General features: G+C 38.8%; 3 protein-coding genes across 3 annotated transcripts in view; 1 reads left to right on the plus strand and 2 right to left on the minus strand.

The window, feature by feature from the left end:
- Positions 1 to 9455, plus strand: part of LOC307267635 (tumor necrosis factor ligand superfamily member 10-like) — a 15257-nt gene extending 5802 nt beyond the window's left edge. Inside the window, exons 3-7 of the mRNA XM_080050019.1 lie at positions 2717 to 2762; positions 3293 to 3409; positions 4206 to 4351; positions 5611 to 5703; positions 6183 to 9455. Coding sequence (XP_079906145.1) covers positions 2717 to 2762; positions 3293 to 3409; positions 4206 to 4351; positions 5611 to 5703; positions 6183 to 6392 — 612 coding nt within the window. The 3' untranslated portion in view covers positions 6393 to 9455. The remainder of the gene's footprint in view (positions 1 to 2716; positions 2763 to 3292; positions 3410 to 4205; positions 4352 to 5610; positions 5704 to 6182) is intronic.
- A 4987-nt stretch (positions 9456 to 14442) lies between these two features.
- Positions 14443 to 26317, minus strand: LOC307267631 (neutral cholesterol ester hydrolase 1-like). The gene is made up of 6 exons (XM_080050014.1): positions 26127 to 26317; positions 23349 to 23571; positions 22576 to 22645; positions 21546 to 21717; positions 20760 to 21068; positions 14443 to 20147 (listed from the first exon to the last, which is right to left on the minus strand). Exons 1-6 carry the CDS (start codon positions 26259 to 26261, stop codon positions 19836 to 19838), a joined length of 1221 nt encoding a protein of 406 aa, XP_079906140.1. The 5' UTR covers positions 26262 to 26317; the 3' UTR covers positions 14443 to 19835.
- Positions 23806 to 27461, minus strand: part of irf9 (interferon regulatory factor 9) — a 56192-nt gene continuing 52536 nt past the window's right edge. Inside the window, exon 11 of the mRNA XM_080050010.1 lies at positions 23806 to 23837. The gene's annotated coding sequence lies outside the window, so the exon portion shown is untranslated. The remainder of the gene's footprint in view (positions 23838 to 27461) is intronic.

The raw sequence follows: 27461 nt of genomic DNA on the forward strand, positions 1-27461 counted from the left end.
GAAGGTAAAGAAGTATTCAAAGTTTTTAGTCTTTTTATGTGATTTTTATGATTTAAACTAAGGGAGAATACTTTGCACATCTGTTCCTTTAAGCCCAGTTCAGACCAAAGATTCACCTTGCAACTGCTTGCAACTGCAACTCCTTGCGACGAGACCGCCGAAACGTTCTAAAACTGGACCTTGCGATTTGACATGTTAAATCTTCTGCGACGCCTTGCAACGGCTTGCAACGCGCTGCGACGAGCAGTTCACACTGCTGCGATTCATCCCCTGCGACGTTCTAAAACCGTCTCGTCGCAAGCAGTTGCAAGGTGAATCTTTGGTCTGAACTGGGCTTAAAAGGGCCGAACAGATCATGAGAAGAATGTAGATTCCTGCACACTGTCTAATTATCTGCAACACACACACACACACACACACACACACACACACACACACACACACACACACACACACACACACACACACACACACACGCAGGCATTCTTGTTTTTTAAACAAAAATGAAGTGACTTGCAGGGACATTTGGTCCTTGTAAGTATAGGAAATACAATTTAAAGGTGCAGTGTGTAACTTTGTGTGTGTCAGAGAAGTGAAACATTTTCTAAGGTTTATTCTCATAACTGAATAAACAAACTTTCCTCACAGGTAAAATGTGATCCCTGGAACACTGTTTGAAGTTAGAAAGCTTCCTGAAAAGTTACTGTTTCACTGTTGTTGTTTACAGCAGCAGGGCCCACAGTTTGGTTTACAAACATATTCTAGTCTTACGTTTGGTTCCAGGTTCCTCAAAATTACTTGAGTTATGATGATAGAATTATTCAATACTAAGAATTACAGTTAATATGTTTTGTTAACCAACTGCAGGCTCTGTGAATGTAAACAAATCCCCCTCCTCCTGAAACTACACAGTGACCCTTTAATTCATTATAACTATCATAATTATCATTATTATCGTTATTATCGTTATTAGGGGCATTAGCTTGAGAAGAAAATTGGTGAATGTGAAATCTCTGTCTCCAGAAGCACAATGAGTTCCTTCATAGCTGTGGAGATGTGATGTGATCCTGTGTGGTTTAATCAGCAAAGGAATGTGTTCACCTGCCACACACACACACACACACACACACACACACACACACACACACACAGGCATCGAGGTTAACACACACACACACGCACGCACGCACGCACGCACACACACACACACACACACACACACACACACAGGAAGGCATGCATGCACACACACAGGCACACGCAAGCATATGCACACACACAGGCATCGAGGTTAACACAGACACACACACACAGAGACACGTAACCAGAGACACATACACACACATGCACGCACAGGTAGGCATGCATACACATAAGCACACACACACACATATGCACACACATACACACACACAGGCAGACATACACACACATAAGCGCACACACACACACACACACACACACACACACACACACACACACGCACACGCACACGCACACATACACACAGGCATGCATACACACACAAGCACACACACACACACATACACACAGGCATGCATACACACACATAAGCACACACACACTCCGGTCTCAATGGGATTTACATGTATAAACATAGGTTTAAAAAAAAGAAAATGCAACAAAACTATCTCCTTGTACACAAGTTATTTAAACCATAAACATGTAGACACACATCTCTTGTATATGTTAAAGTTCAGTCTGGTTGGGGGCGCCTTTAGCTCAGTTGGTAGGGCGTCCCCCCCCATGGGCCTCGGCCAGCAGCAGACCTGGGTTCGATTCCAGCCCGCGGTCGTTCTCTGCATGTCACTCCCCTCTCTGCCCCATTTCACCTCTGTCTCTACACTATCAATAAAGCATAAAAATGCCAAAAACATATCTTAAAAAAAAAAAAAAAGTTCAGTCTGGTTTTCCTCTTATCTTCAATGGTTTCATATTGGCTCTTTTTTTCATCACGTTTTTCCAATTTTCTGTACATTTCTGGTCCAGAAAAATCCACAAAATAGTTTTCATCAGTTTGGCAGCAGCTGCATCTTTCTGAGCCAGTTCTAGAGTAACTAGAGACGGGTCTGTTACCGACCTCAACATGAGGGAAACTTCTTCAGCCCAAATGTTCAGGGTCGAGGTCAAACAAAAGGCAGATGGCTCCTATCAGTAACACTGTACAGTAAGGTACAGTGCACACAATTGGACTAACTGCTACATAGCAAATGTTCTGCTTCACCCATTTGATCTGAATGTTTTAATAGTGTTGTCTCTTTGTCAGCTTGTTGTATATTTGCATTGTGTGTTTGTGTGTGTATTGTAATTTTTACTCGACATCATGGTAAATGAGGATCACACACACACACACACACACACACACACACACACACACACACACACACACACACCCCTCAATTGATCTTTTGAGGATAAATAAAGGAAAAATGAAATGAAAAATTACCTACTACATCATTTTTTTTTCTTCTTTTAACTAAAAAAAAACTACATGGTAGTTACTAAAAAAGAAAATAGAAACATATTTAGTATAGTTCATGCATAGCTATGAAGCAGTTGCTACAATGTTGTGTACTTTTGTCCAAAGGGGGCGCAAGAATTAACAAAAATGTAAAGTTCCTCTGAGCACCTTTTAACCTGTTCACCTGCAGTGTCTCGACTTATTAATAAATGTTTTCCTGTGCTTCTCTTTCAGTCTCTGTCTCAGCGCTACCAACGGCAGATTTCTTCCGCAGTCAGAGGTGAGACACGCACACACACACACACACACACACATACACAGACAAAGACACACACACACACACACACGTACACACACACACACACTCACACACACACACACACACACACTCACACACACACACACACACACATACAGAGACACAAACACACACACACACACACACACAAACACACGCACACACACACATACACACCTACACACACATACACATACACATACATTACACACACACACATACACAGACACACTCACACGCACATACACACACTCACACTCACACACACACACACACACACTCACACACACTCACACACACACACACTCACTCACACTCACACTCACACTCACACTCACACACACACTCACTCTCACACTCACACACACATACACACACACACACACACACACACACACCAATAACATAATAACATTTCTAAAACAATTACCTAATAACATTTTGCCCCAAAACGTCTCATTTGTTCCTGGACACATATTATTATTATTAAACCTTTTTCCTCCCCGGGTCAGATGAAGTGTCTCGGGTGTTGCCCTCACTAGTGATGGTGGACAGGGCTTCACCGCGCCCCAAAGTCGCCGCCCACGTCACCGGCAGCTTCGTGCCCAAAGTGGAGCGAGAGGGAGGAGGTGAGAGCTGCAGAAAATGTACCACACACACACACACACACACACACACACACACACACACACACACAATGGAGTCTTTAACTTTTACCAGCAGTGTGAATTTAGGCTGTTTTGTTTTGCTTGAATTTGTTTTATACTCTTACCATTTGGTGATTGGTCGGAACTGCTAGCTCACAACCTTTACGTAGCTATGAGGAACTTTTAAATATTCCTGAAACAGCAATATGTAGCGATTCAGAATGGACTTTACAATAGTCACGTTATGCCCTGGAACAAAACGAGAACCAAAGATGTATGCAACGAACAAAATAAAAAAAAAATAAAAAAAAATAAAAAAAAAATTATGTGATTTTTGATTTAAAGGTGCAGTGTGTAATATGACATCATCAAGAAAGTTCTACAAAGTTCTAGAATGCAACGCTCCCTGGGTAACCCCACCCCTTTAGAATAATAACAGAAGCTACAGTGGCCTTCAAGGACAAGAACAATTCTACATTTTAAACAATGCACCTGATGACATTCCAACTATGACACTTTCAAGATGGCGGCACTAGGCCTTGGTCCAAAATATGCAGAAATATGGACATATATGAGACCCTTTCTAAGGGGAAAAAAAATTCAAAAAAATGTTTTCAGCTATTATGCACTAAATTAAACGTACTTATGGATATTATAATTACTTTCTACAAAATCTGCTAGGAAATAAAACCCAAAATTCTACACACTGCAGCTTTAAGTTAATTTGTTCCCTCTCTCAGCATTAAATAAATAAACAAATCCATTTTTCCCCTCCCAGCTGCGGCCCTCCCCGGTCGGCGGGTGCAGGGGCAGAAGATCTCGTGGTGGGAGGGGGAGAAGGGTCTCGCTTTCCTGCAAGACGTGCGTCTGGTGGAGGGGGAGCTGGTGGTCCCTCAGCCCGGACTCTACTACGTCTACGCCCAGGTAGATGGAACTTTTTTATTTTTTATTTTTTTTTAACCTTTATTTCTACAGGTAAATCCCATTGAGACCGGAGACTCTTTTGCAAGGGAGACCTGTTTTCCTTTCCCACGTTACCATTCACACACACACATTCATACACCGATAGCAGCAGCTAACTATCGACATTCACACGGGGCAAGGTGGGTGAAGTGTCTTGCCCAAGGACACAACAACTATGACACAGGTGGCAGGGCGGGGATCGAACCTCCAACCCTTTGATCATCAGCCGACCCGCTCTACCAACTGAGCCACAGTCGCCCAAACTCAAAGTGCTTTGAATGATTCACTAAAATAATCTTTAAATAATATGTAGAAACATCTCTTTTATATGTTTAAAGGGACACTGTGTAATATGACATCATCAAGAAAGTTCTAGAATGCAACGCTCCCTGGGTAACCCCACCCCTTTTGAATAATAACAGAAGCTACAGTGGCCTTCAAGGACAAGAACAATTCAAAATTTTAAACAATGCACCTGATGACATTCCAACCAACATGGATGCCGCCATAAGACTTACCCTCTCAATGTAGAAAATGTAATATTAATATTTGAAATTCTCCGCTTAAAAGGATTATTCAGATTATTGGCAGAGGTGATTTTACACCAATGAGGACATATTTAGGAATGAGGATATTGATTTTAGCTAATAAATTACTTAAAATGTTACACAGTGTCCCTTTAAGTTTAGTCTGGGTTTCCCCTTATTTACTTATCCCCGTGTTTCATATTGGCTCTTTTTCAGCACTCTTCTCTCTGCGCTTTGAAATACAATCTGAAGACTTTTCTCTCTGTCTGTCTCCCTTTTAACCTGTGATTTTTATTATTTTTGTTGTTAGTTTCTTTAATTTTTTTTTTAATTTAAAATTTTAAAATTTTCTTAATTTTAAATATCTATTTTACTATTATTTATCAAAAAAAAAATGTATTTAATTTTTTTGCTTTGGCAATTTGTCTGTCTGTATTTGTTCTATTCCTTGTCTTATGCTCACACACACACACACACACACACACACACACACACACACACACACACACACACACACACACACACACACACACACACACACACACACACACACACACACACACATATATATAAATAATCTTGCCTTTCCTTGTGCTCAGACTTACTTCAGACACACACACACACACACACACACACACACACACACACACACACACATATAAATAATCTTGCCTTTCCTTGTCTTGTGCTCAGACTTACTTCAGACACACACACACTCTGGAAGAGGAGGGAGAAGAGGAGCCACAGGATGGGGGCCGGCCGCTGCTGCAGTACGTCTATAAGAAGGTGAGGGGGAATAGTACACACTCATACACGCACACACACGCACGCTCACTCACTCACTCACTCACTCACTCACTCACTCACTCACTCACTCACTCACTCACTCACTCTCTCACTCACTCACTCACTCACTCACTCACTCTCTCACTCACTCACTCACTCACTCACTCACTCACTCACTCACTCACTCACTCACTCACTCACTCACTCACTCACTCACTCACTCACTCACTCCCCCACACACCCTCACACACCCTCCCTCACACACACACACACACACACACACACACACACCTTCCCACACAGACAAACAAACAAATAACACACCCTCCCTCACACACACACACACACACCCTCCCTCACACACACCCTCACACGCACTCACTCACTCACTCACACACTCACTCTCACACACCCTCACACACACCCTCACACACACACACACACACACACACTAACCCTCTCTCTCCCCCCTCTCCTAGATGTCCTCGTACCCCGTGCCCATCCTGCTAATGAAGACCAGTCGGACGTCCTGCTGGTCCCGTGGGTCTCAGTTCAGCCTTCACTCCGCCCACCAGGGGGGGCTGTTTCCCCTGGGCAGTGGGGACAGGCTGTTTGTCACCGTGACCAACGCTTCGGCTGTGGACATGGATGAGAAGAGCAGCTTCTTTGGGGCTTTTCTCATCAGCTAGAGGACTGTCGGATCTATGGAGGAATTATGCCTTTTTTTTATTTTATTTTTTTTAAACATTTTTCGGACGTTATTTTAATATTTTTTTTATATAGGCCCATATATAATTTTTCTGCAACTTTTTTTTTTTCTGACATTCTTTTAATATTTTTTTTTCATATATATAATTTTTCTGCAATTTTTTTTTTTTTTATAAATGCATCTATCTGAAAAAAAAAATTTAAGATAATTTTTTGCCGTATTTTTTATTGCTTTTTTTTAATGTTTTTTTTCTTTTTTCTGGTCGAGTTCCTCGGAGAATCTTTTCAGATCATTTTTTTTTGCCATTTTCCCTGCATTTGTTTTTCTTTTCTTTTTTTTTTGATGAATGCATCCGTGTGGAAACATCTCTAGTTTTTTCAGACGTCTCAAGACTTTTCCTGTGAATGAACTAAGAACGTGAAAAACTGCAACAGACACTCACGCACGGAAGAAGTCTGTATTTAGGTTTTTTTTCTCACAAACATTTCGTTGTAGAAGAGACCGGTGTGGATTTGAGTGTGTATGTGAGAGAGCCAATTAAACTCTTCACACCATTTGTATTTGAGTGTTTTTAAGAGTTGCTGTGACTCGGATTCGACACTCAATTTCTGTTGTACAAACATTTCTTTAAAAGGCAGACTAAATTTAAAGGTGTAGTCAGTGATTCTGGAGAACGCTTGTTGTCAAAACCACTTTTTGTCAAAATCAGTGAATATCTCCTCACGATCCACTACCTGTCCGTACTGTGTGTGTGCGCTGAAAACAATCTGGTGTTAATACACAGCCTAGGCTCTGTAACCGGGTATAACAACATGCCCGTATAACTGCCTCTAAGAAATGTTTGCGTAATCGATTTGAGTCCACTCCAAACATATAAACGTGAATTGTGTGTTTTCGTAAAAGGTGTAAATATTGTCCTATATTGTGTTTTTATATTTTTATAATGAGGCTAAAAGTCCTGTTGTCAAAATCAGTGAATATCTCCTCTCGATCTGCTTACCTGTCTGTACTGTGGGGGCTCTGAAATAAAACATCTGTGGAGTTAATACACGGCCTAGGATCTGTAAACTGGGCCCACCGTAGCTATACCAACATGCCCGTTTATTTAAGTTTATTCAAGAAAAGAATATCAGAACTCTTCAGTAATGGGCTGTGATTAAGTTTAAGCGTCGCTTTTTCCAATTTGACATGAATGCAACATTCACTGTCTGTAGCACTTATGTAAACATCACTTAAATGACACTTAACATTTGTTTACTTTTTATGTTTTGTTTTTGCTTCGAATGTCAAGATTTTTAATAGTTTTTTTGTGTTTGTGTTTGTGTATCAACAAATATTTCTACCAAAAAGGAAGTCGAATGGACAGCGATTGTTTTAAGTATTGTTTGTGATTCTTGGATATGAATGTACCGACACAAATCTGTGAGATTCTGTCTTACTGCGCCAAAAGAAATATCTCTTAAAAACCTGCAGTGTGTAGAATTTGGGGTTTTATTTCCTAGCAGATTTTCTAGAAAGTAATTATAATATCCATGAGTACATTTAATTTAGTGCATAATAGCTGAACATTTAAAATAAATAAATAAAATTCCCTTAGAAAGGGTCTCATATATGTCCATATTTCTTCATATTTTGGACCAAGGCCTAGTGCCGCCATCTTGAAAGTGTCATAGTTGGAATGTCATCAGGTGCATTGTTTAAAATTTAGAATTGTTCTTGTCCTTGAAGGCCACCGTAGCTTCTGTTATTATTCAAAAGGGTTGGGGTTACCCAGGGAGCGTTGCATTCTAGAACTTTGTAGAACTTTCTTGATGATGTCATATTACACACTGCACCTTTAAGAGCCAAAATACTGTTTTCCAAGGTCAAATATGTAACTCCAAGAATCAATTTAATTCTCTAATTTCATCCAAGTCTGTTCAAGAAAACAAAAGAGGTCTGCAGTAATGGGCGCTCATTAAACGTGCTATGAGGAACTTTTAAATATTTCTGAAACAGTCTAATTTTTCCTCTGATGATCATAAATTACATGTAACAGCAAACGAGACCATCAGTGCAAAAGAATGCTATTTTTTATATAGTTTTTCTTAATGCCTTTGTCATGGGTAAACGCTCACCCAGGAACAACAGCTGGCATTGTAAAAACACTATCGCTTTTAGTCCAAAGGGGGGCGCAAGAATTAACACAAACTGAAAGTTCCTCGGAGCACCTTTACATTTTAAAGTAAAAAAATAAATAAAAATTGTGTAGCTTTTTATGACATGAATGCAAAAATCAATGTAGCACTTGAGTAAATATCACATCTTTTCATATGTTTTAGTTTTTGCTATGATTTTGAATGTAAAATTTCAACTGTCTTTTTGACGTGTTTTTATAGTGTATGTATCCACAAGGATTTCGGCCTGACGTGATGTCCAATGGATAGTGGTACAGCGATAAGTGCTACACTCTTTCAATTTGTGTTACAAGCATGAAAATTGCCATGGGTCACTTGACAAGAAAATTGAAAATTGTCCAAGAAAAAAAAAATGTTTAATGAAAAAACCACACTACATTTCTATGAGAAATTTTCAAATTCACAATTTCAAATGTCTCTGACTATCTTCTCGTCTAGTGACTCGTGGAGACTCATGCTCCTGACAATGTTCACGCTAGTATCATCAACTGAAAGATTCTGATGAAAATAAGCACTTAGCCGCTGCACTTAATCTGAAAACTAATCCGTTTGCGGACAATAAAAAATAAAAAGCCACATTTTTTTTTAAGGGGGGCGCCCTTAGCTCAGTTGGTAGGGCGTCCCCCCCCCCATGGGCCTCGGCCAGCAGCGGACCCGGGTTCGATTCCAGCCCGCGGTCGTTCTCTGCATGTCACTCCCCTCTCTGCCCCATTTCAACTCTGTCTCTACACTATCAATAAAGCATAAAAATGCCAAAAAAATAAATATCTTAATTTTTTTGAATTTTTTCTACATGGACCAAAGATAAATGTGAATGTAAATAAACTGCTGAGTTTTGTTTGTAAATATGAGAAATAAAGACATTGTCAAAGCAAAATGATGACGTCTTTGAATCATAATTCTTTGTTAAGATTCTATAATTTACTGGAAGGTGCTAATCTTCTTGATGCATTAAAGGTGTAGTCAGTGATTCTGGAAAACGCTTGTTGTCAAAATCAGTGAATATCTCCTCACAATCCGCTACCTGTCCGTACTCTGTGTGTGTGTGTGTGTGTGTGTGTGTGTGTGTGTGTGTGTGTGTGTGTGTGTGTCCTGAAATAAAAAAAACAGTGTTAATACACAGCCTAGGCTCTGTGAACGGGCATGTTGCTAGCTACGTTCTCCAGAATCACACTGACTCTAACTTTAGTGTCTATATGTCATTTTACAGCTGTAGATGTTTAAAGGTGCAGTGTGTAATATGACATCATCAAGAAATTTCTACAAAGTTCTAGAATGCAACGCTCCCTGGGTAACCCCACCCCTTTAGAATAATAACAGAAGCTACAGTGGCCTTCAAGGACAAGAACAATTCTAAATTTCAAACAATGCACCTGATGACATTCCAACTATGACACTTTCAAGATGGCGGTACTAGGCCTCGGTCCAAAATATGCAGAAATATGGACACATATATAAAATAATTCAAAGCATTTTTTTCAGCTATTATGCACTAAATTAAATGTACTTATGGATATTATAATTACTTTCTACAAAATCTGCTAGGAAATAAAACCCAAAATTCTACACACTGCAGGTTTAATGTTGAGCTCATTTAAAAACTGTTAAATAGTTTCAAAAGAAATGCATCATGGTCTATAATATAAAATCATCTTGTGTTTGTATGCGTGGCTGTTCTACTGTGAGAACCACTCTAAAAAATCCCAGAAAAACCGCCCTGTTTTTACGGAGACAATGGTAATGTTTTGCTTATTTAATTTAATTCAAATGGGGATAAAAAGAAAATCCCCAAACTAACTCTGACAATATAAAGGGACTATAACGTGAAACATTTGGTGCATAGAGGCATGGTTTGTGTCAAATTCAGTAGGTTCAAACAGTGGTAGACCGGAGTATAACATTTAATTCCATCTGATACAAATAAAACAGCTCATTCTGGGTCTGTATAGCTTTGCCTTTAAATAAAATCACGATAGTAAATTGAGCGAGTGAGTGCAGATGTACTCGGTTGATTCTTTTGGTTGGAATTTAGTCCGTTTTAGTGAGTTAAAGGTGCAGTCAGTGATTCTGGAGAACGCTTGTTGTCAAAATCACTTTTAGTCAAAATCAGTGAATATCTCTTCTTGATCTGCTACCTGTCCGTACTGTGTGTACACTGAACAAAAAAAACTGGTGTTAATACACAGCCTAGGCTCTGTAAAGTAGTATGTAAACAAAGGGGGCCCACCGTAGCTAGCAATATGCCTGTTTAAAAAGCCTAGGCTGTGTATGCACAAACAGTACGGACAGGTAAGTGGATCGTGAGGAGATATTAACTGATTTTGACTAAAAATGAAAAGCTTTATAATTTATTTGTTCAGTGATTAATTATAAAATCTCACTGGAACACATGGAACGTACTATAAGCTATACTGACAAGAAGTTTAGTTAGATTTATAACAGGATGTATTGGAATTAATCTAACATATACCTAAAAATTGATGACAAATATCTTACATTGGGCGATGATTAAAGGCCTGTGACATCACAGTAAGAGAAATGTAGGGTTAGACAGTGAGACCATTAAACACTCTTTCTGCCTTTTCTCAGGCTAGGATGAACCAATTTCAATTTTTTTTGCACATTTATACTACATAGGATCTCAGAATTCAATACACCTTCATATTCCTACCGGTGAAGTAGGTCTTTAAGAATGTAATGTTTTTGTACAAGGAAATGCTGGATCTCTGGAGATTTGTAAAATTTTGTAGTGACTGCAAAATATTTATTTGAAAAAAACGACAATGTAACCTATGACGTTTTGAGATAAAAAATCAACAGTGTAACCCATGTTGTTTTATTGTGTTTTGTGTCAACATTGCATTTTTGAGAATTTCAGCCGCCAATAGAGCCACTACAAAGAGGAACCCATTCATATTAGACCCAGAGATGTTTAAAGCTTCATAGAGACTGCAATATATTTATATGAAAACATTTCGTTTTAAAGGTGCAGTGTGTAATATGACATCATCAAGAAAGTTCTACAAAGTTCTAGAATGCAACGCTCCCTGGGTAACCCCAAACCTTTAGAATAATAACAGAAGCTACAGTGGCCTTCAAGGACAAGAACAATTCTACATTTTAAACAATGCACCTGGTGACATTCCAACTATGACACTTTCAAGATGGCGGCACTAGGCCTTGGTCCAAAATATGCAGAAATATGGACATATATGAGACCCTTTCTAAGGGAAAAAAAAATAATTAAAAACATTTTTCTCAGCTATTATGCACTAAATTAAATGTACTTATGGATATTATAATTACTTTCTACAATATCTGCTAGGAAATAAAACCCAAAATTCTACACACTGCAGGTTTAAGTATATAAAAAAAAAAACAGTGCCGACTATGAACGAGGTATCTAGGTGTTCTTATCCGACTTCTCTTGTCCGTTAATATGCCGATTTGTGTGCGAAGTAGATCGGATAAAGGTGTTTACATGCATTTTACAAGTCCTGTTGAAGTCTTATTTGTTTGTTTACCCGATTATGAGTCTGCATGTAAACGCACTGACTGACTCCACCTTTAAGCTTGGTCTGATCTGATGCATTCTGGGATAATTCCTTCTCCTGTGAAGTGAGAAAAGCAATGAGTGGTGCGTCCTATTTGGCAGCTGACTGAGAGTTTAAACACACACACACACACGCACACACACACACACACACACACACACACACGCACGCACACACGCACGCACGCACACACACACACACACACACACGCATGCACACACACACACAGATATAGTCCTGATTGGTATTTGCACTCTAAATAAAAAGTGTTGAATCTTGCACCATGGCGTTTCAGATGCAACTTTAATGATACTATGATACAGTCTTTGGTTTCTAATGGTAAACACACACACACACACACACATATACACAAACACACACACACACATATACACACACACGCACACACACACACACACACACACACACACACACACACACACACACACACGCACACACACACACACACACAGACCTGTCTGTCTGGTGGAGCGTGTTCCAGCTCATCTCTGGTATTTTTCACCGTGTCACGCAAACATCTGACGCTTTGGTTTCTGTGTCTCTGCAGGTGAAGACTTGAAGAGTGCGCAGAAAGAAACTGGTGACTTTATTTGATTTGATTTGATTTGATTTGATTCAATTTATTTCAGACATATCAAACATACAAAACAAAATGAAAAGCATGGAAATACAATAAACAAAAAATATGTTTTCACAAAAAAATAAATAAAAGAAAACAAATTATCTGTATTGCTGAGATATGCCTGAAAAGGAACAGGAAGAAGTATACACTTATTTAATCCTACCCCTTTTCCATAGTAAAAAAATAAAAAATAAAAATATTTATTAAATTAAAAAAATAAAAATATTTATTATATTCGCTTCTCTTAATCCATATATTCTCTGTACAATTGGCGATACTATATTTGCCATTTACGAACTATACATACTTACATACAACTTAATATACTATAAATGTTTTATATTTTAGGGGATGACTTTAGAAAATCATCCCCTCTAAAAATCGATTTCTCTTCATCCGAGAATCAAATCCTTTGGTGGGTATATTTGCATGACTGATGTTAATAAGTGGAGTAAGTTTCATGAGCGTCAGACTTTTCATTTGGGGAGAATAGGGTTGTCTTCCGTACTGTTTGAGGGGCACAAATGCATCTCTTCTAATCTACGCCTACGGGATGCTGTTCAGGAGGATTTGGCGCCATCTCCTGTGCAATCACTGTATTTTATTTTAAGATGTGAAAATGTTTATTATTTATTATTATAATATACTAATATTTTTATTTTTTTAATTTAATAAATATTTTAATTTTTTATTTTTTTTTACTATGGAAAAGGGGTAGGATTAAATAAGTGTATACTTCTTCCTGCTCCTTTTCCGGCATATCTCAGAAATACAGATAATTTTTTTTATTTTTTTTAGTGAAAACATAATTCGTTTATTGTATTTCCATGCTTTTCATTTTGTTTTGTATGTTTGATATGTCTGAAATAAATTGAATCAAATCAAATCAAATCAAAAAAATACTTGTAGAATCAGGGTTGGAGGGGATTCCTGAGCCCCTATGAAGGCAGTAGAATCATCCATCTGTGGGGGGGGGGGCCTCTAATACATGATGAACAGCCATTATTTTAATAAAAAAAATGGCATTGCTCCTGAGACAAAAGTCAAAGAAAATGTATAAAAAACGAATAAAATCATTAAGGTGTATGTCATGCTAGAGAGACGACAAACCAAACACAACGATCAGCATTTTGACATTTAAACCTGCAGTGTGTAGAATTTTGGGTTTTATTTCCTAGCAGATTTTGTAGAAAGTAATTATAATATCCATAAGTACATTTAATTTAGTGCATAATAGCTGAATTTTTTTTTTTAATTATTATTTTATTTCCTTAGAAAGGGTCTCATATATGTCCATATTTCTGCATATTTTGGACCAAGGCCTAGTGCCGCCATCTTGAAAGTGTCATAGTTGGAATGTCATCAGGTGTATTGTTTAAAATTTAGAATTGTTCTTGTCCTTGAAGGCCACTGTAGCTTCTGTTATTATTCTAAAGGGGTGGGGTTACCCAGGGAGTGTTGCACGCTAGAACTTTGTAGAACTTTCTTGATGATGTCATATTACACACTGCACCTTTAACTGATGCAGTGTATAGCTAGATAGAAATGTATAGAAAATTGTATTGTGTCAGTGTACGTTATTAGTCTTATAGGGAATCAACAGAGACGATTTATTTGGAAAATTAACTCAAGTTTATTTCCTTTAAAGAACAGAGCAAGAAACATTCGTACAGTTTATGTGTCAATATATAATCTCCTGTTTTCATAAATAAATCACAAAAGAGTAAATCGTGAACATCTGACAGTGGTTGACCCTCTGAGGAGATTTTTAAAGTTTAAAGTCCCCCGTTAAAACCCGTTATATATGTCAGGTATAAGTTAGCTTTTAAAGGTCACATATTATGCTAAATGCACTTTTTAAATGTGTTCTAACATATCCATGGGTCCACGGTGTGCCTAGAGACTGCCAAAATATAAAAAAATAACAATCTCTCCTTTTCTCACTCTCCCCCTTTCTGAAACCCCCACCCCTCCCCCCAATATACTCCAGTCAGAATTCTCCTCGTTCCTGACCTCAAAAACTGGAAAGCCAGAAGCTTCCACTGTGCAGCCCACACCCCTATTTCTTATTGGTCCACGGCCCTGACAGACATAGGGCGAGGCGTATCTGGCTTCGCTTCCGGACAGGGGGCGGGGGCAGCTCAAAGATTGTATATTTACGAGGGGAGCTGCAGCTCTTTTTAAAAAATAGGCCATTGTGAGATTAGCTGAACATCAGCATAGTACAATAAATTATCTGAAAGTTTTTTTCAGCAAACAATTAAAGAAAAACGTATTAGGGACCACTAAGACCATATAATATGGTGTATAATAGAACCGAAAAGTGTATAATATGGGAGCTTTAAAGCAAGTACGTACTAAAATGAGTTCTTTTAATCAAAGTTTGAAGGGGGTTGCTCATGGTGTAGTGGTTACAGACTCAGTCTAATAAAGCAAAAATCCCCCAAAAAATTATCTAAAAAAAAAGAGAAATCTTCACATTTAAGTTCGGATCCAAGAAATATTTATCTTTTTAATAAAAATAACAATAATAATATTTATATATTTTAATATCCTTGATCAATTAATCAACACATTTTTTCTGCATTTTCATGTGATCAATGTACATAATATGTGCTTGAGAACTAAACGAAACACAATCAATAATAAGATGTTTGGATAATATTTCACAGTATATTTTTCATAAATATACAAATAATATATTACGTTATACATACAATTCTTTCTTTTTGAATCATTTTGACGGATGTTAAAGGTGCTCCGAGGAACTTTCAGCTTGTGTTAATTCTTGCGCCCCCTTTTGGACAAAAGCGCTAGTGTTTTTACTACGCCAGCTGTTGTTCCTGGGTGAGCGTATACCCATGACAAAGGCATTAAGAAAAACTATTAAAAAAATAGAATTCTTTGCACTGATGGTCTCGTTTGCTGTTACATGTAATTTATGATCACCAGAGGAAAAATTAGACTGTTTCAGAAATATTTTAAAAGTTCCTCGTAGCACCTTTGAATTAGCGGATGAGATTTTTCAACCTATATGATGTAGTTTTCTTATGACTTAATAAAAAGTCTTTAAGCTGAAATTAAAAATAAATAGAATTCCAAATATAGTTTAAAGCTGAAAGGCCCATATACAGTAGACGCCCCCATACAGTAAAACATAGGAATGATCACCCAACACTGACAGAAAAACCTCCTTTGCAAAAAACAAATACACATGATAATATACACATACAGTACATTATTATTTAAAAGGGCACAGAGGAACTTTCTGTTTGTGTTAATTCTAGCGCCCCATTTGGACAAAAGCGGTAGTGTTTTTACTACGCCAGCTGTTGTTCCTGGGTGAGCATATATACCCATGACAAAGGCATTACGAAAAACTATATAAAAATCTCATTCTTTGCACTGATGGTCTCGTTTGCTGTATCATGTAATTTATGATCAACAGAGGAAAAATGAGACTGTTTCAGAAATATTTTAAAAGTTCCTCGTAGCTACTTTAAGAACAATATTATTAAAAAAAAAAAAAACCCAGACAAGATTTGATCCTGCTCCCCTCATGCCAAAAGATGTATCACAAACCTATAAAACACTTTCTTTATAGGATTTATTAAACCTGCAGTGTGTAGAATTTTGGGTTTTATTTCCAAGCAGATTTTGTAGAAAATAATTATAATATCCATAAGTACGTTTAATTTAGTGCATAATAGCTGATTTTTTTTTTAGAATTATAATTATTTTCCTTAGAAAGGGTCTCATATATGTCCATTTTTCTCCATACTTTGGACCAAGGCCTAGTGCCGCCATCTTGGAAGTGTCATAGTTGGAATGTCATCAGGTGCATTGTTTAAACTTTTGAATTGTTCTTGTCCTTGAAGGCCACTGTAGCTTCTGTTATTATTCGAAAGGGGTGGGGTTACCCAGGGAGCGTTGCATTCTATAACTTTGTAGAACTTACTTGATGATGTCATATTACACACTGCACCTTTAACTGTAGCAGCACATCTGGGGACAGTTTTTTGTATATCTGCTAAACTTGGCTCTCAAACCTGTGTGGACTAACCCCTTACCCTACTTATATTAAAAACTTTTCTATACAATATAAAACCATTCGAAGCATCATTTCACACACAGCGTTGAAGTTACAGCACTAAGAAGCATACAGAATTGTTCCTCCTCTGCAAGGCACAACACCCTGTATGCAAACAATAACTTTTTTTTAAAATTAAAAAGTAGTTTTTTTTATACAAAATGTGTGCTTTAGGAATAATCTGCCTGGATTTATTTCCCTTCAAGAGTAGAAGGGGGAAAGGTCGAATTTTCAACGGTCTGCACTGGGTTTTTGAAAAGAAAAATGCCTAAATTTGACTTAAAGACCTACTTCAGCGGTGGAAATATGAAAGTGTATTGCATTCTGAGATCCTATGTAGTATAAATGTGCAAAAGCTTTTGAAATCGGTTCATCCTAGCCTGAGAAAAGGCAGAAAGAGGCCTCAAAACTCAAAAATCTTAGTCATACAGTTGACTTGAAAATGTGTTTCCACGTCTCCTTTTCCTTTTTAGAGTGCACGCTTCTTAGAAGGGGGGATAAAAAGGGACACAATACTCACACACACACACACACACACACACACACACACACACACACACACACACACACACACACACACACACACACACACACACTTGTTTCTTAGAAGGGGGGATAATAAGGGCCACACTCAAACTCTTGGCTTGCTGTAGTTTTTGGCCTAGTGCCAAAACCGAGACGCTAGCTGTCGTCGGGGTGTGTGTTTGTGTTTGTATCAGTGTGTGTGTGTGTGTGTGTGTGTGTGTGTGTGTGTGTGTGTGTGTGTGTGTGTGTGTGTGGTTGTGTGTGTGTGTGTGTGTGTGTGTGTGTTTCGGGCCGAATCAGCGCTGAAGAAACATGATAGTCCGTAAGGGATTCAAGCTCTCGTTGTGATAAAGTATATTTCTAGTAAAAAACAATAATTCACATTCAACATCATCATTGCATCGTGTTGCATTGTCTCCGCGGTACAGTGGTCATCAGATAGAGAAAGGATACTTTTCAGACATACAGTATTGCACAATCCAGTGAGTATACACAGATGTGAACTCTGGCATACTTTTACCACACACACACACACACACACACACTTACACACACACACGACGCTGTAACCTTGACAAGCCTGTTTTGTGTGTGTGTGTGTGCGTGTGTGTGTGTGTGTGTGTGTGTGTGTGTGTGTGTGTGTGTATGTGTGTGTGTGTGCGTCTCAGTGCATCATAAAAGCATAAAAAAGCGGAAGATAAGTGCTCTGACTTTGACACTTGAAACTCGTCAGATTAGCGTGAGGCAGCGTGTATTCCAGGCTCATCTTTTTCAGGTTTTTTTTTCCAGAAGCATACTTGAGGTTTTTTTTACAAGAAGAAATGTTGTTCTTAATATATATTTTTTTCCAATCAATCTGGCTTCAGTTTGCAGAAATACACAAAGGATAAAATATGAATGAGTTCTGAATTATCCATATAAATTATCTATTAAATACCAAGCCCCAACCTCAGCGATTTTTACCAGCATCCAATAAGGAAGTGACCACAACTGTAGTAACCGGAAGTGCCACTAGGGGGGTGGAAGCAGAAGACAGCCATCTCTCATTGACTCACTTGTTAAACAGGCTGTTTTCAAAGTCTTATTAAACCTATTTACAGCCTGGTCCACAAAACCATTTTAGTCTGTATGTTTAGGTCATATCTCCATGACAACACTGAGGGGGGTGAATTTTTTCGGACCACGCTAGTTTTTATTTTATCGGAGGTTAAAATGTATTGGCGCGATCTCTTGAGTGACAGCTCTCCGCCCGTTGTCCCTCACTTTGTCTCGGAGGTATATGTCAGCTATCTCCCTCCCCCTCACAAAATGGCGACGCGCACAAACCAGGATTATTGGATGCCGTGTGAATAACTGAGGTCAGCCCGGATGCTACATCCATATTATTTACTATCTATGTTAAAAACACTTGGAGAAATTACATATTGTTGAGGTGATTTTGCATTATTGAAGTTTTAAATATGGTTTATTTTACCTGCATATTATATTGAAAATATGATGGTTGCGTTCCGAATCGCATACTTTCTACTATATAGTTTGGTAGAAAAAAGATTTAGGATGTCCCGATTCTTGTGGCCAGATTTAGGATGGTTAGAAGTACCCGGATGTCCTACTTCATCCGGCCAAGATTGTTAGTGTTGAAAACTGCGTCCTATTTGGGCGATTCTGACCCACAATCCAGTGCGCACGTGAAGTGACGTCACATCGACAAAGCCTCCATATGAAAACAAACGGGGATGCGACGGATATAAAAGCAAGAGGCAAGATCAAGGCGCAATGTTATGATGAAATAAAATAGTAAAGTATGTCCTAATAGTATGCCTACTGCATCCTAACTAGATTATTTTTATCGTCGGATGTAGTATGTAGAATAGAAAAAAGAAAGAGTATGAGATTCGGAACGCAACCGATGTTTTAGTCTGCAAAAGCTATAATCAAAGCCATAATGATGGTAAAGATGTAATTTATCTTGAAAATGAATGAGCCTTGAGTAAACGGCCTCGCTCCAAACAGTTGCATTGTATTTTTTGGGGCCTTTGAAATTGGCATTGCTTTCTTTGGGGGACGTGTGATTTGGTTTCAGGGTTCAGTGCAGAGAATTCATGCGGCACCAAGTTGATAAAAAAATAGCTTCAAACGACGTGTTTGAATGCACATTATTATTACTCAAATTGACGTGAAAATGAGTATGAGTAGGACGTTAGTAGGGCTTTTTCAAACTCAGCCTCTCTCACCCCATGGCCCCTTACACTCTTACATAGTCATTGCAGCATACTACAATAGAATGCTGTTGTAACCATAGTAATAGTAAAAAAAACTATAGCAACCTCCTTGTGGTAGCTTCCGTGACTTCTTCTTCTTCTTCTTCTTTGGTGCCAAAAAAAAATTACAGTATTTTTTTTTTCTCCTGCGATTTGATTTGTTTTTTTTTCTACTACAGATTCTGGTCGAGCCATTGTATGTAGTTGTCCATGCTCCTCTGTCCAACGCTAGACTTTAAAGGCAGGTACGCAAACACCATGCAGCCGTGGAAACCGTCGTCATAGTGATCGCTAGTCACCTGGATACCTGCGTCCCGAAGTCGCCTAACGTACATCAAGCCATCGTCTCGTAACACGTCAAACTCACAAGTCATGACGTAAGCTTTGGGTGTTTTACCCAAAATGCTTTGCTCCGCTAGCAACGGCGCCGCCCTCACGTCCATTAGATGAGGAACTTCGCCCAAAACGCCCGGCGATCCAGTTTCCTGTAACGTAAAAAAAACAAAATTAATTTTCTTTTAAAATTTGATATTTTTCGTTTTTGTTTGGTCTTAGAAACATGCACTTTTAAGATCTGTAGGCCTACATGGTATTTTTTTTTTTTTTTTTTTTTTAAGATTTTTTTTTTTATGCTTTTTATTGATAGTGTATAGACAGAGTTGAAATGGGGCAGAGAGGGGAGTGACATGCAGAGAACGACCGCGGGCTGGAATTGAACCCGGGTCCGCTGCTGGCCGAGGCCCATGGGGGGGGGACGCCCTACCAACTGAGCTAAGGACGGCCCCCTGTACATGGTATTTTTAGATCAATAAAAGGTTCAATAGATCAATTGGTAACAACTTTAGACTCTAATATGTTTTACAGAGTAAATCAAGATTTTAACTAATGTTTAGTTTTTAAAAATATGCAAATTTACACATAAGTAGAAAGCAATTGCCAAATTTGCAAATGTATTTAAACATTCCTGAAAAAAAAAATTTAATAAAAAAATTTAATTAAAAAAAATATTATTTTAACGTAAATAATCTAGTTCCAAAGTGTCCTGATGATATCTATAAATCAAAAAAAAAATTCCCTATTCACAAGCAGTGTCTTACCTTCACAACTTTTTTGTAGTTTTTCCTGATTTCAACGGGCACTAGAGTGGCCCAGTCTATCTTTGAGCGTGTGTGTGCGTCGATGTCAGGCTGGTCTAAGGAGCTGTGGTTGTTAGCTAGCAGCACCGGTGCCAGGGAGGTGTCTGCGCCCAGGTATTCGAGCCAGAATCGGGCCATGTAAGCTCGGTAGAGGATGGGCACGGCTTGGTTCTGCTGGTAGGAGGACGTGTGGAAGTCCAAAGTCTGAAGCACCGGGTAGATCAACGCCTGGAGCTTAAACTGCACCGGGAGAGTCTCGTCTGAGCTCAGCTGCACACACAGACAATAAACAATACGTCAGATGATATGATTTTTTAAATGTAGCCTATATTTTTATTTTTTTTGCATTTTTTTCTTATTTTATTATTAGAGAAAAAAAATAAGAAAGTTTTTATTTGAATATCAAGAAAGCAGACAATTTTTTATTTTTTTTTTAATTTCTTTGCCCATCTTCCAAAATGGCCACAATTGAAATCATGAATTTTTCAAGTTCTAAATTTTCACACACAAAAAAATTTGGTTTCTTGACCTTCAAACCAAAACTTTTCTGTAGACCCTTTACATTCAATTAAGAACTGAAAATTAAACTTTGCATCGAGTGAGTCAGTGAGTGTGAATGAGTGCGTGTTTGTGCTTGTGTTTGCATGCGTGCGTGTGTGTGTTTGTGAGCTTGTTCTGTGTGTGTTTTGTGTGTGTGTACATTACATGCATGTGTTTCTGTGTGTGTTTTGATTCGTATTTTTCTACCTCCTGGGCCACGGCGGCGGCCAGGTTTCCCCCGGCGCTGTCCCCAGACACACACACTCTCTCTGGGTCGATGCCGTAGCGCTGCAGCGTCTCCGCGGAGAGAAACGCCCGGGAAGCAGCCAGAGAATCCAGGTACTGATCCGGGAACACTGCTGCTGGAGCCAGGCGGTAACTATAGCAAAAAGACATTATAGGAAGATTTTTTTTAATTTTTTTTTTTTTTTTTTTTTTTAAGAACACAAACAAACAAGTGAGAAAGTGAACAAGACAAAATAATTTTTTATTTATTTTTTATTTTTTACATAATACATATGAATCAATAATAAAAATCCAAGTCAGTGTGGCTGTATCACAGGACCAATAACAAGCTAAATTACATTTTAGGAAGATTTTTTTATTAAATAAATTTTTTTCTGTGCTGAAGAAATTATTTATTTTTAAATTCTTTCTCTGTTACTTTCACTTCAATAAAAAATAGGAAGAATTAATTTTTATCTTTATTGATTTTTTTTCTTCTTCACATAATACATTTGAAACAATAATAAAACATACTAGACAGTGTGGCAAGACAAATTCCCCTTGGGCCAATAAAGGTTTATATAATTTCATCTCACTCAGGCCTTCATCTGACATCAAATCAAATCAGTTTTATTTGTATAGCCCAAAATCACAAATACATTTGTCTCAGTGGGCTTTACATTTCATACAATATGATACAATATGACACCCTGCCCTTACACCCTTAGCTCGGCTGAGAAAAAACTCCCAGTAAAAAACCCTTTACCGGGATTAAAAAAAAATTGAAGAAATCTCAGGGAGAGTCGACAGAGTAAGGGATCCCTCTCCCAGGACGGACATACTGCAATAGATGTCATAAGTAGAGAAAATCACGAAGGAATTTGATCATTGAGCAGGTGATTACATGGTAATACTAAGTAAAGTGCGAAGACATACCACCTCAATGACACCTCTGTTTTGTATGACTGCTAGTGTGTGTTTCTTCTTATCTCATTAATGTGATAGAACTTACTCCACAGACATGATGACTGAGTCCAGGTCTTCGGCCATTTTCCTGCAAAGACTGTCGTATGACCTCATCCCTGTGAAGCAGAGACATCACATCAGATTTACATTTTTATTTGACTCAACTGTATCTGAGAATAACATTTGAATACAAGTGTAAAAACAAATTTGATTTATTTTATTTTGAGCCTTGGGGTGGTAGGATGTCCTAGAGGAAAGAGGTTCCTCCCAGTAACCATGAGGTCTCTGGTTCCTCCCAGTAACCATGAGGTCTCTGGTTCTTCCTCCCAGTAACCATGAGGTCTCTGGTTCCTCCCAGTAACCATGAGGTCTCTGGTTCCTCCTCCCAGTAACCATGAGGTCTCTAGTTCCTCCCAGTAACCATGAGGTATCTGGTTCCTCCTCCCAGTAACCATGAGGTCTCTGGTTCCTCCTCCCAGTAACCATGAGGTCTCTGGTTCCTCCTCCCAGTAACCATGAGGTCTCTGGTTCCTCCTCCCAGTAACCATGAGGTCTCTGGTTCCTCCTCCCAGTAACCATGAGGTCTCTGGTTCCTCCTCCCAGTAACCATGAGGTCTCTGGTTCCTCCTCCCAGTAACCATGAGGTCTCTGGTTCCTCCTCCCAGTAACCATGAGGTCTCTGGTTCCTCCTCCCAGTAACCATGAGGTCTCTGGTTCCTCCCAGTAACCATGAGGTCTCTGGTTGGATCCCCGGCACCAGACAGGAGGGTGTTTGTAGTAAAACTTAACTTATCTTAGAATTTTCAAATCAACACTCACGTGCGCTGCCGAGTGCCCATCCTCCCCCGTGGAAGTATAAGACCCCCCTCTTCAGCGCGTTGCCGCCTTTGGGCTTGAAGACGCGCGTGTGCACCCCGCCCAGCGTGATGTCACTCACATGCACGGCCGCGCACGAGCGAGCATCGATCACCTCAACCCAGTTCACCACCGACTTTAACAGGTCCAACCGATAGCAAACTCCCAGTGTGTGAGCAACGTCACTCTGTGGAGAGAGACAGAGAGAGAGAGAGAGAGACAGATAGACAGACAGACAGACAGACAGACAGACAGACAGACAGACAGACAGACAGACAGACAGACAGACAGACAGACAGACAGACAGACAGACAGACAGACAGACAGACAGACAGACAGGCAGACAGACAGACAGACAAAGAGACAGACAGACAGGCAGACAGACAGACAGGCAGGCAGACAGACAGACAGACAAAGAGACAGACAGACAGACAGACAGACAGACAGACAGAGCTGAGTAAATAACAAAATCGTAAAACAAAACTTTAGTCTTTAAAGGTGCAGACAGTGATTCTGCAGAACGCTTGTTGTGAAAATCACTTTTTGTCAAAATCAGTGAATATCTCCTCACGATCCTCTAACTGTCCGTAAAAAAGTGTTAATACACAGCCTAGGCTCTGTAGACTGGTAGGTAAACAAAGGGGCCCCCACCTTGGACAGCAACATGCTTGTTTACAGAGCCTAGGCTTTGAATTAAAACTGAATTTTTAGGAACAGGAGGTGTGTGTGTGTGTGTGTGTGTGTGTGTGTGTGTGTGTGTGTGTGTTTGTGTGTGTGTGTGTGTTTGAGTGTGTGTGTGTGTGTGTGTGTGTGTGTGTGTGTGTGTGTGTGTGTGTGTGTGTGTGTGTGTGTGTTGAGTGTGTGTGTGTGTGTGTGTGTGTGTTTGACTGTGTGTGTGTGTGTGTGTGTGTGTGTGTGTGTGTGTGTGTGTGTGTGTGTGTGTGTGTGTGTGTGTGTAATCAGTTGGTTATCCCAATTTGAATGACTATCCTTAAAGATCAGGGTGTGCAAACCTGTCCAGCAGAAAGTGTAAAACGTGTTGCACTGCTCTGGCACTATACATCTGGGCGTGAGCTGCTAACGCTAACTACAGAGCAGCTTAAGCTAAATCCAACATGTAATGTTCACGTGTGCACAAGGCCAATATTTTGTAATAGATCACAACAGGGTCATTCATTCCCCATTAATAACAGCACATAAGCTGTGGGTTCAGGCATGTCACATGGTGTTACTGCCCTTTATACTGTAATATAAGAGCTTGCAGATTTGTTATAAGACATGTTTTTTTTTTCACGTTATACAAGGCGTTTTGAAATGGATTATGAAAGCCTTATGGTTTAGGAAAATGTACTCAACCCATACAGTTAATAATAGCTCCTTCGATTTTACAGAACATGTGGAGATATGTGTGTGTTTTTTTTTTACTGTACATCTAACACATGTATATTTTACTATTGTTAATCTGTATACTTTAATTCTCTGCCCAGTTGTCCTTTATCCTATTCTATTATTATGTTCTATCGTAGTAAGTAAGTAAGCTTTATTTATATAGCGCCCCTCGCAGACCAGCGTCACAAAGCGCTTCACAGTGGGAAGCAACAACAGATTAAAAATGTACATACATTCACAAGGCCAAGACAATACAGTGATAAACATAGCAGCCCCAATAACAAATTAGGCAAAATCCTGCACAAATAAATAGGTTTTTAGTTGACGGTTGAAAGCGTCAACAGACTCTATTGAACGCAGAGAGATGGGAAGATCGTTCCAGAGCTTGGGAGCAACAGCCTGGAAGGATCGGTCACCTCTGGTCCGCAAACGAGTACGTGGCACAATAATACGTTACAGAACATTTCTTGACCGTCAATTAATATAATATTAATTCACACTGTAGGCTATAGTATTCTATTCTGTACCATCCATTTTTTTTTTTACTATAGTATGCTTTTGTATAGACTGACGTACTACTATTCCAATCAACTTTATACAAAAATGTTTGGTGCAGTATATATTAATCTGTTTTACTTCTGAGTATTACAGAATTAAAAATATTTCGATTTTTTCTTTTGGTCGTATTTGCAGTAAATAATGCATCTTTTCCCACTCTCCTCTATTTCATATTTCGCCCTGACCCTCCTCAATGAAACCTCATGGTCCTCTAAACAATTCTCCATGCTTTTTGATGTTATAATGCTTCTATTATAAATGCATCATGTGATAAATCTTGTGGGGATTTTTTAAGCTCCATCGCCTACTAACACATTTTCAAGAATTGTCTCTGCTTTTTCTAAGTTAGTCCCTAGTTTTACTGAATTTAAAGATTTATAAATGCATTTTTATCCCATCTGTACATAGGCTACTATTAAGTTAGATTATAAATAATAACCTCTATGCCAGTACCAAGAATGATGTTCTTAATGATGTGTCTGTATATTTATTCTTATTTCAGAGATTGGTAACTTCAATTCTTTATTACTGCCTTTTACCCTTTTAGGCGCTGGTGAGAAACAGCGCTTTGTTTCATTCTGTAGGCAAATTCTCACTGAAATGACAATAAAGGAAATCTTGAATCGGGAATCTTAAAGAATATCCCTTGCCTTCGATTTAAAGCCGTACGCAGTTCTAGTTCTACGAGTATCCATTTCTAAATCTATGTCCCCATCGCATCAACCTGTCCTCAGCGCCCCTATATAATCCCGTGGGCGCATCCTTATATACAGGCACTCACTCATAGTCACTCACCGCTTGCATGACGCTTCTGAACAGCGCATCCAGCAGCATCAGTTTCCATGGTTCGCAGACGCCCTTTGGTAACGGCAGGTAGACATAATAAGCGGCCGCCGACAATAGCACGGCTCCGGCCAAACGTAGCCTCATATCGGTAGACTGTACCTGCCGAAAAGCCTACTACCGTGTATGCAGGGATTGGGATTACGCTCCTACATTGCTCAGGCACACATCGTCAAAACACAGGAGGAATGACCTTGGTTTCAAAATAAAAGTGTTTACGACTCGACCTCATAGCTGCGAAGGCGAGGAAGATAAGGGAATACTCTTAGTTTGAAATTCTTTTTTCAGGAAGTATTGTTTCCCTTGCGTAATGTGATGGCTGATGGGAAATGTAGTTCTTCTCATGCTTTGAAATACAAAACAATTATTATACTAATTAAAATGTTGACAGGAACTTATATCTGAATTCACTGTTTGGTTTCAGACATTGCCTATACCTGAAAAGGGAAAATGTATATTTGTGAAGATATATTTTATGCTATATTATTAAATATTAGGCTGTATGCTACTATAGGATACTATTCTATCACTGATACACTGATTTATTATTTATATCTATTTTATTGTGACGCCTCAAGCTTAGCACATGTGTGTATTTGGTAAGGGCTGAGTATTTTTGTTTTTATTAGATATAACTGACATTTAACATAACAAGATTCAAGATTTACGTATTTGGTTGCGTTCCGAATCGCATACTTTCTACTATATAGTATGTAGAAAAAAGATTTAGGATGTCCCGATTCTTGTGGCCAGATTTAGGATGGTTAGAAGTACCCGGGTGTCCTACTTCATGCGGCCAAGATTGTTAGTGTTGAAAACTGCATCCTATTTGGGCGATTCTGACCCACAATCCATTGCGCACGTGAAGTGACGTCACATCGACGAAGCCTCCATATGAAAACAAACGGGGATGCGACGGATATAAAAGCAAGAGGCAAGATCAAGGCGCGATGTTATGATGAAATAAGAGAGTAAAGTATGTCCCCAATAGTATGCGTACTGCATCCTAACTAGATTCTTTTTATCGTCGGATGTAGTATGTAGAATAGAAAAAAGAAAGAGTATGAGATTCGGAACGCAAACTAAGTCTTTTCAGAGCTGTACTTTTATACAAAAATTAAACAAAAAAGCTATTTCTCACCGCGCATACAGTATTAAAAAAATATTAAAAGCTAATAATAAAAAATTATCAGTCTCTCATGTACAACAAACAAGCAACAGACATATCAATGAAAAAAGACATTAATCTGAATAATGTGCAGAATAATCAGGAGTGTTCTTGACAGT

Source organism: Ammodytes marinus (genome assembly GCF_949987685.1).
Source record: "Ammodytes marinus genome assembly, chromosome: 21".
Classification (NCBI taxonomy): Eukaryota; Metazoa; Chordata; class Actinopteri; order Uranoscopiformes; family Ammodytidae; genus Ammodytes; species Ammodytes marinus.